The sequence below is a fragment of the Haliaeetus albicilla genome, chromosome 30 (genome assembly GCF_947461875.1).
Source record: "Haliaeetus albicilla chromosome 30, bHalAlb1.1, whole genome shotgun sequence".
NCBI classification, from domain to species: Eukaryota; Metazoa; Chordata; class Aves; order Accipitriformes; family Accipitridae; genus Haliaeetus; species Haliaeetus albicilla.
The window spans coordinates 197,102-209,588 of NC_091512.1; the positions used below are offsets into that span (position 1 = coordinate 197,102).

Consider the following 12,487-nt stretch of genomic DNA (forward strand, 5'->3'; position numbering starts at 1 on the left):
GACCCCCCCACGGCCTCCAGGTGAGGCGGGGTCGGGGTCCCCTCACCCCCCCCCGATGTCCGCCCACCCCCAAAATTAATTTTCCTCTCCCCCCCCCAAAAAAAACCCCCAACCCCCCCCCCCCAGGCTGCCCCATGGAGGCCCCGAGCGGAGCCACCGAGGGGACCCCAAAGGAGACGGCGGAAGGTGAGACCCCCCCATGGGGGGGGGTGGGAAAGGGGGTCCCATCGTCCGGGACCCCCAAACCTGAACCAGGGTGGGCTGGAAGAGGAAATCCTGGGATTTGGGACCCCCAAACCCTCACAGGGTGGGCTAGAAGGGGAAATCCTGGGATTTGGGACCCCCAACCCCTCGCAGGGTGGGCTAGAAGAGGGGACCCTGGGGTCTGGGACCCCCAACTCATCGAAGCGTGGGCTAGAAGGGGAAATCCTGGGATTTGGGACCCCCAAACCCTTCCCAGGGTGGGCTAGAAGGGGAAATCCTGGGATTTGGGACCCCCAAACCCTTCCCAGGGTGGGCTAGAAGGGGAAATCCTGGGATTTGGGACCCCCAAACCCTTCCCAGGGTGGGCTAGAAGGGGAAATCCTGGGATTTGGGACCCCCAATCCATCCCAGGGTGGGCTAGAAGAGGGGACCCTGGGGTCTGGGACCCCCAACCCATCCAAGGGTGGGCTAGAAGGGGAAATCCTGGGATTTGGGACCCCCAACCCCTCGCAGGGTGGGCTAGAAGGGGAAATCCTGGGGTCCGGGACCCCCAAACCCTTCCCAGGGTGGGCTAGAAGGGGAAATCCTGGGATTTGGGACCCCCAACCCCTCGCAGGGTGGGCTAGAAGGGGAAATCCTGGGATTTGGGACCCCCAACCCATCCAAGGGTGGGCTAGAAGGGGAAATCCTGGTGTCTGGGACCCCCAAACCCTTCCCAGGGTGGGCTAGAAGGGGAAATCCTGGGGTCCGGGACCCCCAAACCCTTCCCAGGGTGGGCTAGAAGGGGAAATCCTGGGATTTGGGACCCCCAACCCCTTCCCAGGGTGGGCTAGAAGGGGAAATCCTGGGATTTGGGACCCCCAAACCCTTCCCAGGGTGGGCTAGAAGGGGAAATCCTGGGATTTGGGACACCCAACCCCTTCCCAGGGTGGGCTAGAAGGGGAAATCCTGGGATTTGGGACCCCCAACCCCTCGCAGGGTGGGCTAGAAGGGGAAATCCTGGTGTCCGGGACCCCCAACCCCTTCCCAGGGTGGGCTAGAAGGGGAAATCCTGGGATTTGGGACCCCCAATCCATCCCAGGGTGGGCTAGAAGGGGAAATCCTGGGGTCTGGGACCACCAAACCCTTCCCAGGGTGGGCTGGAAGGGGAAATCCTGGGATTTGGGACCCCCAAACCCTTCCCAGGGTGGGCTGGAAGAGGAAATCCTGGCATTTGGGACCCCCAACCCCTTCCCAGGGTGGGCTAGAAGGGGAAATCCTGGTGTCCGGGACCCCCAACCCCTCGCAGGGTGGGCTAGAAGGGGAAATCCTGGGATTTGGGACCCCCAACCCCTCGCAGGGTGGGCTAGAAGAGGGCACCCTGGGGTCTGGGACCCCCAACCCATCCAAGGGTGAGCTAGAAGGGCAAATCCTGGGATTTGGGACCCCCAACCCCTTCCCAGGGTGGGCTAGAAGGGGAAATCCTGGGATTTGGGACCCCCAAACCCTCACAGAGTGGGCTAGAAGGGGAAATCCTGGTGTCCGGGACCCCCAAGACCCTTCCCAGGGTGGGCTAGAAGGGGAAATCCTGGGATTTGGGACCCCCAACCCCTTCCCAGGGTGGGCTAGAAGGGGAAATCCTGGGATTTGGGACCCCCAACCCCTTCCCAGGGTGGGCTAGAAGGGGAAATCCTGGGATTTGGGACCCCCAACCCCTCGCAGGGTGGGCTAGAAGGGGAAATCCCGGTGTCCGGAACCCCAAACCCTTCCCAGGGTGGGCTGGAAGGGGAAATCCTGGGATTTGGGACCCCCAACCCCTTCCCAGGGTGGGCTGGAAGGGGAAATCCTGGCATTTGGGACCCCCAACCCCTCGCAGGGTGGGCTAGAAGAGGGGACCCTGGGGTCTGGGACCCCCAACTCATCGAAGGGGGCTAGAAGGGGAAATCCTGGGATTTGGGACCCCCAACCCCTTCCCAGGGTGGGCTAGAAGGGGAAATCCTGGGATTTGGGACCCCCAAACCCTCACAGGGTGGGCTAGAAGGGGAAATCCTGGTGTCCGGGACCCCCAAGACCCTTCCCAGGGTGGGCTAGAAGGGGAAATCCTGGGATTTGGGACCCCCAACCCCTCGCAGGGTGGGCTAGAAGGGGAAATCCTGGGATTTGGGACCCCCAAACCCTTCCCAGGGTGGGCTAGAAGGGGAAATCCTGGGATTTGGGACCCCCAACCCCTCGCAGGGTGGGCTAGAAGGGGAAATCCTGGGATTTGGGACCCCCAACCCCTTCCCAGGGTGGGCTAGAAGGGGAAATCCTGGGATTTGGGACCCCCAACCCCTTCCCAGGGTGGGCTAGAAGGGGAAATCCTGGGATTTGGGACCCCCAACCCCTCGCAGGGTGGGCTAGAAGGGGAAATCCTGGTGTCCGGGACCCCCAAACCCTTCCCAGGGTGGGCTAGAAGGGGAAATCCTGGGATTTGGGACCCCCAACCCCTCGCAGGGTGGGCTAGAAGGGGAAATCCTAGGGTCTGGGACCCCCAAACCCTTCCCAGGGTGGGCTGGAAGGGGAAATCCTGGGATTTGGGACCCCCAACCCCTTCCCAGGGTGGGCTGGAAGAGGAAATCCTGGGATTTGGGACCCCCAAACCCTCACAGGGTGGGCTAGAAGGGGAAATCCTGGGATTTGGGACCCCCAACCCCTCGCAGGGTGGGCTAGAAGGGGAAATCCTGGGGTCCGGGACCCCCAAACCCTTCCCAGGGTGGGCTAGAAGGGGAAATCCTGGGATTTGGGACCCCCAACCCCTCGCAGGGTGGGCTAGAAGAGGGGACCCTGGGGTCTGGGACCCCCAACCCCTCGCAGGGTGGGCTAGAAGGGGAAATCCTGGCATTTGGGACCCCCAACCCCTTCCCAGGGTGGGCTAGAAGGGGAAATCCTGGGATTTGGGACCCCCAAACCCTCACAGGGTGGGCTAGAAGGGGAAATCCTGGTGTCCGGGACCCCCAAGACCCTTCCCAGGGTGGGCTAGAAGGGGAAATCCTGGGATTTGGGACCCCCAACCCCTTCCCAGGGTGGGCTAGAAGGGGAAATCCTGGGATTTGGGACCCCCAACCCCTTCCCAGGGTGGGCTAGAAGGGGAAATCCTGGTGTCCGGGACCCCCAAACCCTTCCCAGGGTGGGCTAGAAGGGGAAATCCTGGGATTTGGGACCCCCAATCCATCCCAGGGTGGGCTAGAAGGGGAAATCCTGGGGTCTGGGACCCCCAAACCCTTCCCAGGGTGGGCTGGAAGGGGAAATCCTGGGATTTGGGACCCCCAACCCCTTCCCAGGGTGGGCTGGAAGAGGAAATCCTGGCATTTGGGACCCCCAACCCCTCGCAGGGTGGGCTAGAAGGGGAAATCCTGGTGTCCGGGACCCCCAACCCCTTCCCAGGGTGGGCTAGAAGGGGAAATCCTGGGATTTGGGACCCCCAACCCCTTCCCAGGGTGGGCTAGAAGGGGAAATCCTGGGATTTGGGACCCCCAAACCCTCACAGGGTGGGCTAGAAGGGGAAATCCTGGTGTCCGGGACCCCCAAGACCCTTCCCAGGGTGGGCTAGAAGGGGAAATCCTGGGATTTGGGACCCCCAACCCCTCGCAGGGTGGGCTAGAAGGGGAAATCCTGGGATTTGGGACCCCCAACCCCTTCCCAGGGTGGGCTAGAAGGGGAAATCCTGGTGTCCGGGACCCCCAACCCCTTCCCAGGGTGGGCTAGAAGGGGAAATCCTGGGATTTGGGACCCCCAACCCCTCGCAGGGTGGGCTAGAAGGGGAAATCCTGGGGTCTGGGACCCCCAAACCCTTCCCAGGGTGGGCTGGAAGGGGAAATCCTGGGATTTGGGACCCCCAACCCCTTCCCAGGGTGGGCTGGAAGGGGAAATCCTGGGATTTGGGACCCCCAACCCCTTCCCAGGGTGGGCTAGAAGGGGAAATCCTGGGATTTGGGACCCCCAACCCCTCGCAGGGTGGGCTAGAAGGGGAAATCCTGGGATTTGGGACCCCCAACCCCTCGCAGGGTGGGCTAGAAGAGGGGACCCTGGGGTCTGGGACCCCCAACTCATCGAAGCGTGGGCTAGAAGGGGAAATCCTGGGATTTGGGACCCCCAACCCCTTCCCAGGGTGGGCTAGAAGGGGAAATCCTGGGATTTGGGACCCCCAACCCCTTCCCAGGGTGGGCTAGAAGGGGAAATCCTGGGATTTGGGACCCCCAACCCCTTCCCAGGGTGGGCTAGAAGGGGAAATCCTGGTGTCCGGGACCCCCAAACCCTTCCCAGGGTGGGCTGGAAGGGGAAATCCTGGGATTTGGGACCCCCAACCCCTTCCCAGGGTGGGCTGGAAGGGGAAATCCTGGCATTTGGGACCCCCAACCCCTCGCAGGGTGGGCTAGAAGAGGGGACCCTGGGGTCTGGGACCCCCAACTCATCGAAGGGGGCTAGAAGGGGAAATCCTGGGATTTGGGACCCCCAACCCCTTCCCAGGGTGGGCTAGAAGGGGAAATCCTGGGATTTGGGACCCCCAAACCCTCACAGGGTGGGCTAGAAGGGGAAATCCTGGTGTCCGGGACCCCCAAGACCCTTCCCAGGGTGGGCTAGAAGGGGAAATCCTGGGATTTGGGACCCCCAACCCCTCGCAGGGTGGGCTAGAAGGGGAAATCCTGGGATTTGGGACCCCCAACCCCTTCCCAGGGTGGGCTAGAAGGGGAAATCCTGGGATTTGGGACCCCCAACCCCTCGCAGGGTGGGCTAGAAGGGGAAATCCCGGTGTCCGGGACCCCCAAACCCTTCCCAGGGTGGGCTAGAAGGGGAAATCCTGGGATTTGGGACCCCCAACCCCTCGCAGGGTGGGCTAGAAGGGGAAATCCCGGTGTCCGGGACCCCCAAACCCTTCCCAGGGTGGGCTGGAAGGGGAAATCCTGGGATTTGGGACCCCCAAACCCTCGCAGGGTGGGCTAGAAGGGGAAATCCTGGTGTCCGGGACCCCCAACCCCTCGCAGGGTGGGCTAGAAGGGGAAATCCTGGGATTTGGGACCCCCAACCCCTCGCAGGGTGGGCTAGAAGGGGAAATCCCGGTGTCCGGGACCCCCAAACCCTTCCCAGGGTGGGCTGGAAGGGGAAATCCTGGGATTTGGGACCCCCAACCCCTTCCCAGGGTGGGCTGGAAGGGGAAATCCTGGCATTTGGGACCCCCAACCCCTCGCAGGGTGGGCTAGAAGAGGGGACCCTGGGGTCTGGGACCCCCAACTCATCGAAGGGGGCTATAAGGGGAAATCCTGGGATTTGGGACCCCCAACCCCTTCCCAGGGTGGGCTAGAAGGGGAAATCCTGGGATTTGGGACCCCCAAACCCTCACAGGGTGGGCTAGAAGGGGAAATCCTGGTTTCCGGGACCCCCAAGACCCTTCCCAGGGTGGGCTAGAAGGGGAAATCCTGGGATTTGGGACCCCCAACCCCTCGCAGGGTGGGCTAGAAGGGGAAATCCTGCGATTTGGGACCCCCAACCCCTTCCCAGGGTGGGCTAGAAGGGGAAATCCTGGGATTTGGGACCCCCAACCCCTCGCAGGGTGGGCTAGAAGGGGAAATCCCGGTGTCCGGGACCCCCAAACCCTTCCCAGGGTGGGCTGGAAGGGGAAATCCTGGGATTTGGGACCCCCAACCCCTTCCCAGGGTGGGCTGGAAGGGGAAATCCTGGCATTTGGGACCCCCAACCCCTCGCAGGGTGGGCTAGAAGAGGGGACCCTGGGGTCTGGGACCCCCAACTCATCGAAGGGGGCTAGAAGGGGAAATTCTGGGATTTGGGACCCCCAACCCCTTCCCAGGGTGGGCTAGAAGGGGAAATCCTGGGATTTGGGACCCCCAAACCCTCACAGGGTGGGCTAGAAGGGGAAATCCTGGTGTCCGGGACCCCCAAGACCCTTCCCAGGGTGGGCTAGAAGGGGAAATCCTGGGATTTGGGACCCCCAACCCCTCGCAGGGTGGGCTAGAAGGGGAAATCCTGGTGTCCGGGACCCCCAAGACCCTTCCCAGGGTGGGCTAGAAGGGGAAATCCTGGGATTTGGGACCCCCAACCCCTTCCCAGGGTGGGCTAGAAGGGGAAATCCTGGGATTTGGGACCCCCAAACCCTTCCCAGGGTGGGCTAGAAGGGGAAATCCTGGGATTTGGGACCCCCAACCCCTCGTAGGGTGGGCTAGAAGAGGGGTCCTGGTGTTTGGGACCCCCAACCCATCCAAGGGTAGGCTAGAAGAGGAAATCCTGGGGTCTGCGGACCCCCAGCCCCTTGCAGGGTGGGCTAGAAGGGGAAATCCCGGCATCCAGGACCCCCAATCCATCCCAGGGTGGGCTAGAAGCATTGATCCCGGTGTTCAGGACCCCCAACCCTTCCCTGGGTGGGCTAAAATAAGGGATCCCGGCGTTTGGGACCACCAACTCACTCAAGGGTGGGCTAGAAGAAAGGACCCCGGTGTTTGGGACCCCCAACCCTTCCCCAGGTGGGCTAGAAGGGGAAATCTTGGTGTCCGGGACCCCCAACCCTTCCCCGGGTGGGCTAGAAAAATTGATCCCGGCGTTTGGGACCCCCAGCTCCTTGCAGGGTGGGCTAAAATAAGGGATCCAGGTTTTTGGGACCCCCAACTCCTTGCAGGGTGGGCTAGAAGAAGGGACCCTGGTGTTTGGGACCCCCAACCCTTCCCCGGGTGGGCTAGAAGGGGAAATCCTGGTGTCCGGGACCCCCAATCCATCCCAGGGTGGGCTAGAAGAGGGGACCCCGGTTTTTGGGACCCCCAATCCGTCTCAGGGTGGGCTAGAAGAAGGGATCCTGGCATTTGGGACCCTCAACCCTTTCCAGGGTGGGCTAGAAGAATTGATCTTGGTGTCCGGGACCCCCAACCCCTTGCAGGGTGGGCTGGAAAAAGGGTCCCCGGTGTTTGGGACCCCCAATCCGTCTCAGGGTGGGCTAGAAGAGAGGATCCCATCATCCGGGACCCCCAAACCCTTGCAGGGTGGGCTAGAAGAAGGGACCCCGGCATTTTAGACCTCCAACCCCTCACAGGGTGGGCTAAAATAAGGGATACCGGCGTTTGGGACCCTCAACCCCTCGTAGGGTGGGCTAGAGGAATTGATCCTGGGATTTGGGACCCCCAACCCTTTCCAGGGTGGGCTAGAAGAGGGGATCCCATTGTCCAGGACCCCCAACCCCTCACAGGGTGGGCTAAAATAAGGGATACCGGCATTTGGGACCCCCAACCCCTCGTAGGGTGGGCTAGAAGAAGGGACCCCAGCTTTTGGGACCCCCAAACCCTTCCCAGGGCGGGCTAGAAGAATTGATCCTGGGATTTGGGACCCCCAACCCTTCCCAGGGTGGGCTAGAAGAATTGATCTTGGGATTTGGGACCCCCGACCCTTCCCGGGGTGGGCTAGAAGAATTGATCCTGGGATTTGGGACCCCCAACCCTTCCCAGGGCGGGCTAGAAGAATTGATCCTGGGATTTGGGACCCCCGACCCTTCCCGGGGCGGGCTAGAAGAATTGATCCTGGGATTTGGGACCCCCAACCCTTCGCAGGGTGGGCTAGAAGAGGGTTCTCCCCCGCCTCCCCGGCATCCCTGACGCCTCCCCCCCACCTCCCGGTGCAGCCGGACCCCCCGCCGGCCGCCCCTACATCTGCAGCGAATGCGGCAAAGCCTTCGGCCAGTGGTCGAAGCTGGAGCGTCACCGGCGGAGCCACACGGGCGAACGCCCCAACGCCTGCGGCGAGTGCGGCAAACGCTTCGCCCAACGCTCCCACCTAGCCCAGCACCTCCGGACCCACACCGGCGAGCGGCCCTACAAATGCGGCGACTGCGGCAAAGCCTTCGGTTGGAGCTCCAACCTGGCCCAGCACCGCCGGACCCACACCGGCGAGCGGCCTTACGCCTGCGCCGAATGCGGCAAAGCCTTCAGCCAAAGCACCAACCTGGTGAAACACCAGCGCGCCCACGCCGGCGAGCGACCCTACGCCTGTGGCCAGTGCCGGAAAGCGTTTTACCGTAGCTCCGACCTCCTCCAACACCAAGCCAGCCACTCCGGCGAGCGACCCTACCGTTGCGGCCAATGCGGCAAGAGCTTCGCCCAACGCGCCAACCTCCTCAAGCACGGCAAGACCCACGGCGGCGAGAAGCCCTTCCGCTGCGGCGAGTGCGGCAAAGGCTTCGTCCAAAGCTCGGAGCTCATCCAGCACCAGCGCAGCCACAGCGGCGAGAAACCCTTCGCCTGCGGCGAGTGCGGCAAACGCTTCGGCCACGGGGCCACCTTGGCCAAACACCGGCGGCTGCACCTGGGCTTGCAGCCGCACCGCTGCGGGGAGTGCGGGCGAGCTTTCGGCTTACGCTCGGCGCTGGCGCGGCATCAACGGGCGCACGGGGAGGAGCGACCCTTCGCCTGCGGGGAGTGCGGGCAAGCCTTCGCCCTCCGCTCCAACCTGGCCCTCCACCGGCGGACGCATGCCGGCGAGCGGCCCTACCGCTGCGGCGAATGCGGCAAGGCGTTCGGCATGAGCTCCACCCTGGTGCGGCACCAACGCATCCACACCGGCGAGAAACCCTACGGCTGCGGGGAATGCGGACGGGCTTTCGTCCGTAGCGCCCACCTGGAGCAGCACCGGCGGACCCACACCGGCGAGCGGCCCTACGGTTGCGCCCGTTGCGGCCGGCGCTTTAGCCAGAGCTCCAACCTCATCACCCACGAGCGGGTGCACCTGGAGGAGGCCCACGGGGCGGCGCAGGGGCGGACGAGTTTGGAGATGTCGGAGGGGCAACCGGGCTCGGAGGCGTCAGAGGGGCGGCCAAAGACCGCGGTGATGGAGGTTCAACCGAGTTTGGAGATGTCGGAGGTTCTACCAGGCTCGGAGGGGCAGCCAAAGACCGCGGTGATGGAGGTTCAACCGAGTTTGGAGATGTCGGAGGTTCTACCAGGCTCGGAGGGGCGGCCAGAGACCGCGGTGATGGAGGTTCAACCGAGTTTGGAGATGTCGGAGGTTCTACCAGGCTCAGAGACGTTGGAGGGGCACCCAAAGACCGCGATGATGAAGGTTCAACCGAGTTTGGAGATGTCGGAGGGTCAACTGGGCTCGGAGATCTTGGAAGGGCGCCCAAAGACCAAGACTTTTGGGATGCAGCCAACCGCGGACACATCGGAGGGTCAACCAGCCTTGGAGACGGTGGAGTTTCTACCAGGCTTGGAGACGTTGGAAGAGCACCCAAAGACCGAGAAACTTGGGGTGCGCCAAGGTTTGGAGACGTTGGAAGAGCACACAAAGACCAAGAAACTTGGGGTGCGCCAAGTTTTGGAGACAACGGAAGGGCACCCAAAGACCAAGACGCTTGGCGTGCAACCGCATTTGAAGACGCCGGAGGTTCTGGAAGGTTTGGAGAGCCCTGGGGAGCACCCAACTTTAGAGACATTGGAGGAGCACCCAAAGACCGAGAAACTTGGGGTGCGCCAAGGTTTGGAGACGTTGGAAGAGCACCCAAAGACCGAGAAACTTGGGGTGCACCAAGGTTTGGAGACGTTGGAGGAGCACCCAAAGACCGAGAAACTTGGGGTGCGCCAAGGTTTGGAGACGTTGGAGGAGCACCCAAAGACCGAGAAACTTGGGGTGCGCCACGGTTTGGAGACGTTGGAGGAGCACCCAAAGACCAAGAGACTTGCGGTGCGCCAAGGTTTGGAGACGTTGGAGGAGCACCCAAAGACCAAGAAACTTGGGGTGCACCAAGGTTTGGAGACGTTGGAGGAGCACCCAAAGACCAAGAAACTTGGGGTGCACCAAGGTTTGGAGACGTTGGAGGAGCACCCAAAGACCGAGAAACTTGGGGTGCGCCACGGTTTGGAGACGTTGGAGGAGCACCCAAAGACCGAGAAACTTGGGGTGCGCCACGGTTTGGAGACGTTGGAGGAGCACCCAAAGACCAAGAGACTTGCGGTGCGCCAAGGTTTGGAGACGTTGGAGGAGCACCCAAAGACCAAGAGACTTGCGGTGCGCCACGGTTTGGAGACGTTGGAGGAGCACCCAAAGACCGAGAAACTTGGGGTGCGCCAAGGTTTGGAGACGTTGGAGGAGCACCCAAAGACCGAGAAACTTGGGGTGCGCCAAGGTTTGGAGACGTTGGAGGAGCACCCAAAGACCAAGAGACTTGCGGTGCGCCAACGTTTGGAGACATTGGAGGAGCACCCAAAGACTGAGAAACTTGGGGTGCGCCAAGGTTTGGAGACGTTGGAGGAGCACCCAAAGACCGAGAAACTTGGGGTGCGCCAAGGTTTGGAGACGTTGGAGGAGCACCCAAAGACCGAGAAACTTGGGGTGCGCCAAGTTTTGGAGACAACGGAAGGGCACCCAAAGACCAAGACGCTTGGCGTGCAACTGCATTTGAAGACGCCGGAGGTTCTGGAAGGTTTGGAGAGCCCTGGGGAGCACCCAACTTTAGAGACATTGGAGGAGCACCCAAAGACCAAGAAACTTGGGGTGCGCCAAGGTTTGGAGACGTTGGAAGAGCACCCAAAGACCGAGAAACTTGGGGTGCGCCAAGGTTTGGAGACGTTGGAGGAGCACCCAAAGACCGAGAAACTTGGGGTGCGCCACGGTTTGGAGACGTTGGAGGAGCACCCAAAGACCAAGAGACTTGCGGTGCGCCAAGGTTTGGAGACATTGGAGGAGCACCCAAAGACCAAGAAACTTGGGGTGCGCCAAGGTTTGGAGACGTTGGAGGAGCACCCAAAGACCGAGAAACTTGGGGTGCGCCAAGGTTTGGAGACGTTGGAGGAGCACCCAAAGACCGAGAAACTTGGGGTGCGCCACGGTTTGGAGACGTTGGAGGAGCACCCAAAGACCAAGAGACTTGCGGTGCGCCAACGTTTGGAGACATTGGAGGAGCACCCAAAGACTGAGAAACTTGGGGTGCGCCAAGGTTTGGAGACGTTGGAGGAGCACCCAAAGACCGAGAAACTTGGGGTGCGCCAAGGTTTGGAGACGTTGGAGGAGCACCCAAAGACCGAGAAACTTGGGGTGCGCCAAGTTTTGGAGACAACGGAAGGGCACCCAAAGACCAAGACGCTTGGCGTGCAACTGCATTTGAAGACGCCGGAGGTTCTGGAAGGTTTGGAGAGCCCTGGGGAGCACCCAACTTTAGAGACATTGGAGGAGCACCCAAAGACCAAGAAACTTGGGGTGCGCCACGGTTTGGAGACGTTGGAGGAGCACCCAAAGACCAAGAGACTTGCGGTGCGCCAAGGTTTGGAGACGTTGGAGGAGCACCCAAAGACCAAGAAACTTGGGGTGCGCCAAGGTTTGGAGACAACGGAAGGGCACCCAAAGACCAAGAAACTTGGGGTGCACCAAGGTTTGGAGACGTTGGAGGAGCACCCAAAGACCGAGAAACTTGGGGTGCGCCACGGTTTGGAGACGTTGGAGGAGCACCCAAAGACCGAGAAACTTGGGGTGCGCCACGGTTTGGAGACGTTGGAGGAGCACCCAAAGACCAAGAGACTTGCGGTGCGCCAAGGTTTGGAGACGTTGGAGGAGCACCCAAAGACCAAGAGACTTGCGGTGCGCCACGGTTTGGAGACGTTGGAGGAGCACCCAAAGACCGAGAAACTTGGGGTGCGCCAAGGTTTGGAGACGTTGGAGGAGCACCCAAAGACCAAGAGACTTGCGGTGCGCCAACGTTTGGAGACATTGGAGGAGCACCCAAAGACTGAGAAACTTGGGGTGCGCCAAGGTTTGGAGACGTTGGAGGAGCACCCAAAGACCGAGAAACTTGGGGTGCGCCAAGGTTTGGAGACGTTGGAAGAGCACCCAAAGGTGGAGACGCTTGGAGGGCGTCAAGGCTCGGAGATGACGGAAGGTCAACCGGGTTTGGAGACGTCGGCAACTCAACCGGAGATGACGGAGAAGCGCCCAAAGCCGGAGAGACTTGGGGTGCACCAAGGGTTGGAGATGATGGAGGAGCACCCCAAGACCGAGGGGCACCCAACTACGGGGGGGGCACCCCGAGGTGCTGGACCCCCAAGGGGCGGAGCTTCTCCCCAGGCCCCAAACGTCCCGAGGGGGCGGGGAGGGACCCCACCCTGGGACACTGTTGGCTGAGGGGTGGGTGGGGCTGGGGCGCGGTCGTTGGGTGGGGATGGGGAAGGTGGGGGGGGGAGGGATTGGCCGAGAAGGGGGGATGCCGGCAGGGGATTGGCTGGGGGGGGGGGACACTGAAATGGGATTGGCTGAGAGCGGGCAGGGGGCAGGACTGCTGTGGGATTGG

The 12,487-nt window shown here is 62.0% G+C and overlaps 1 protein-coding gene across 1 annotated transcript; it reads left to right on the forward strand.

The window, feature by feature from the left end:
- Positions 1–105: 105 nt before the first annotated feature.
- LOC138683004 (uncharacterized) lies at positions 106–12,321 on the forward strand. The gene is made up of 2 exons (XM_069774524.1): positions 106–186; positions 7,838–12,321. Exons 1-2 carry the CDS (start codon positions 135–137, stop codon positions 12,319–12,321), a joined length of 4,536 nt encoding a protein of 1,511 aa, XP_069630625.1. The 5' UTR covers positions 106–134.
- The last annotated feature ends 166 nt before the right edge of the window (positions 12,322–12,487 follow it).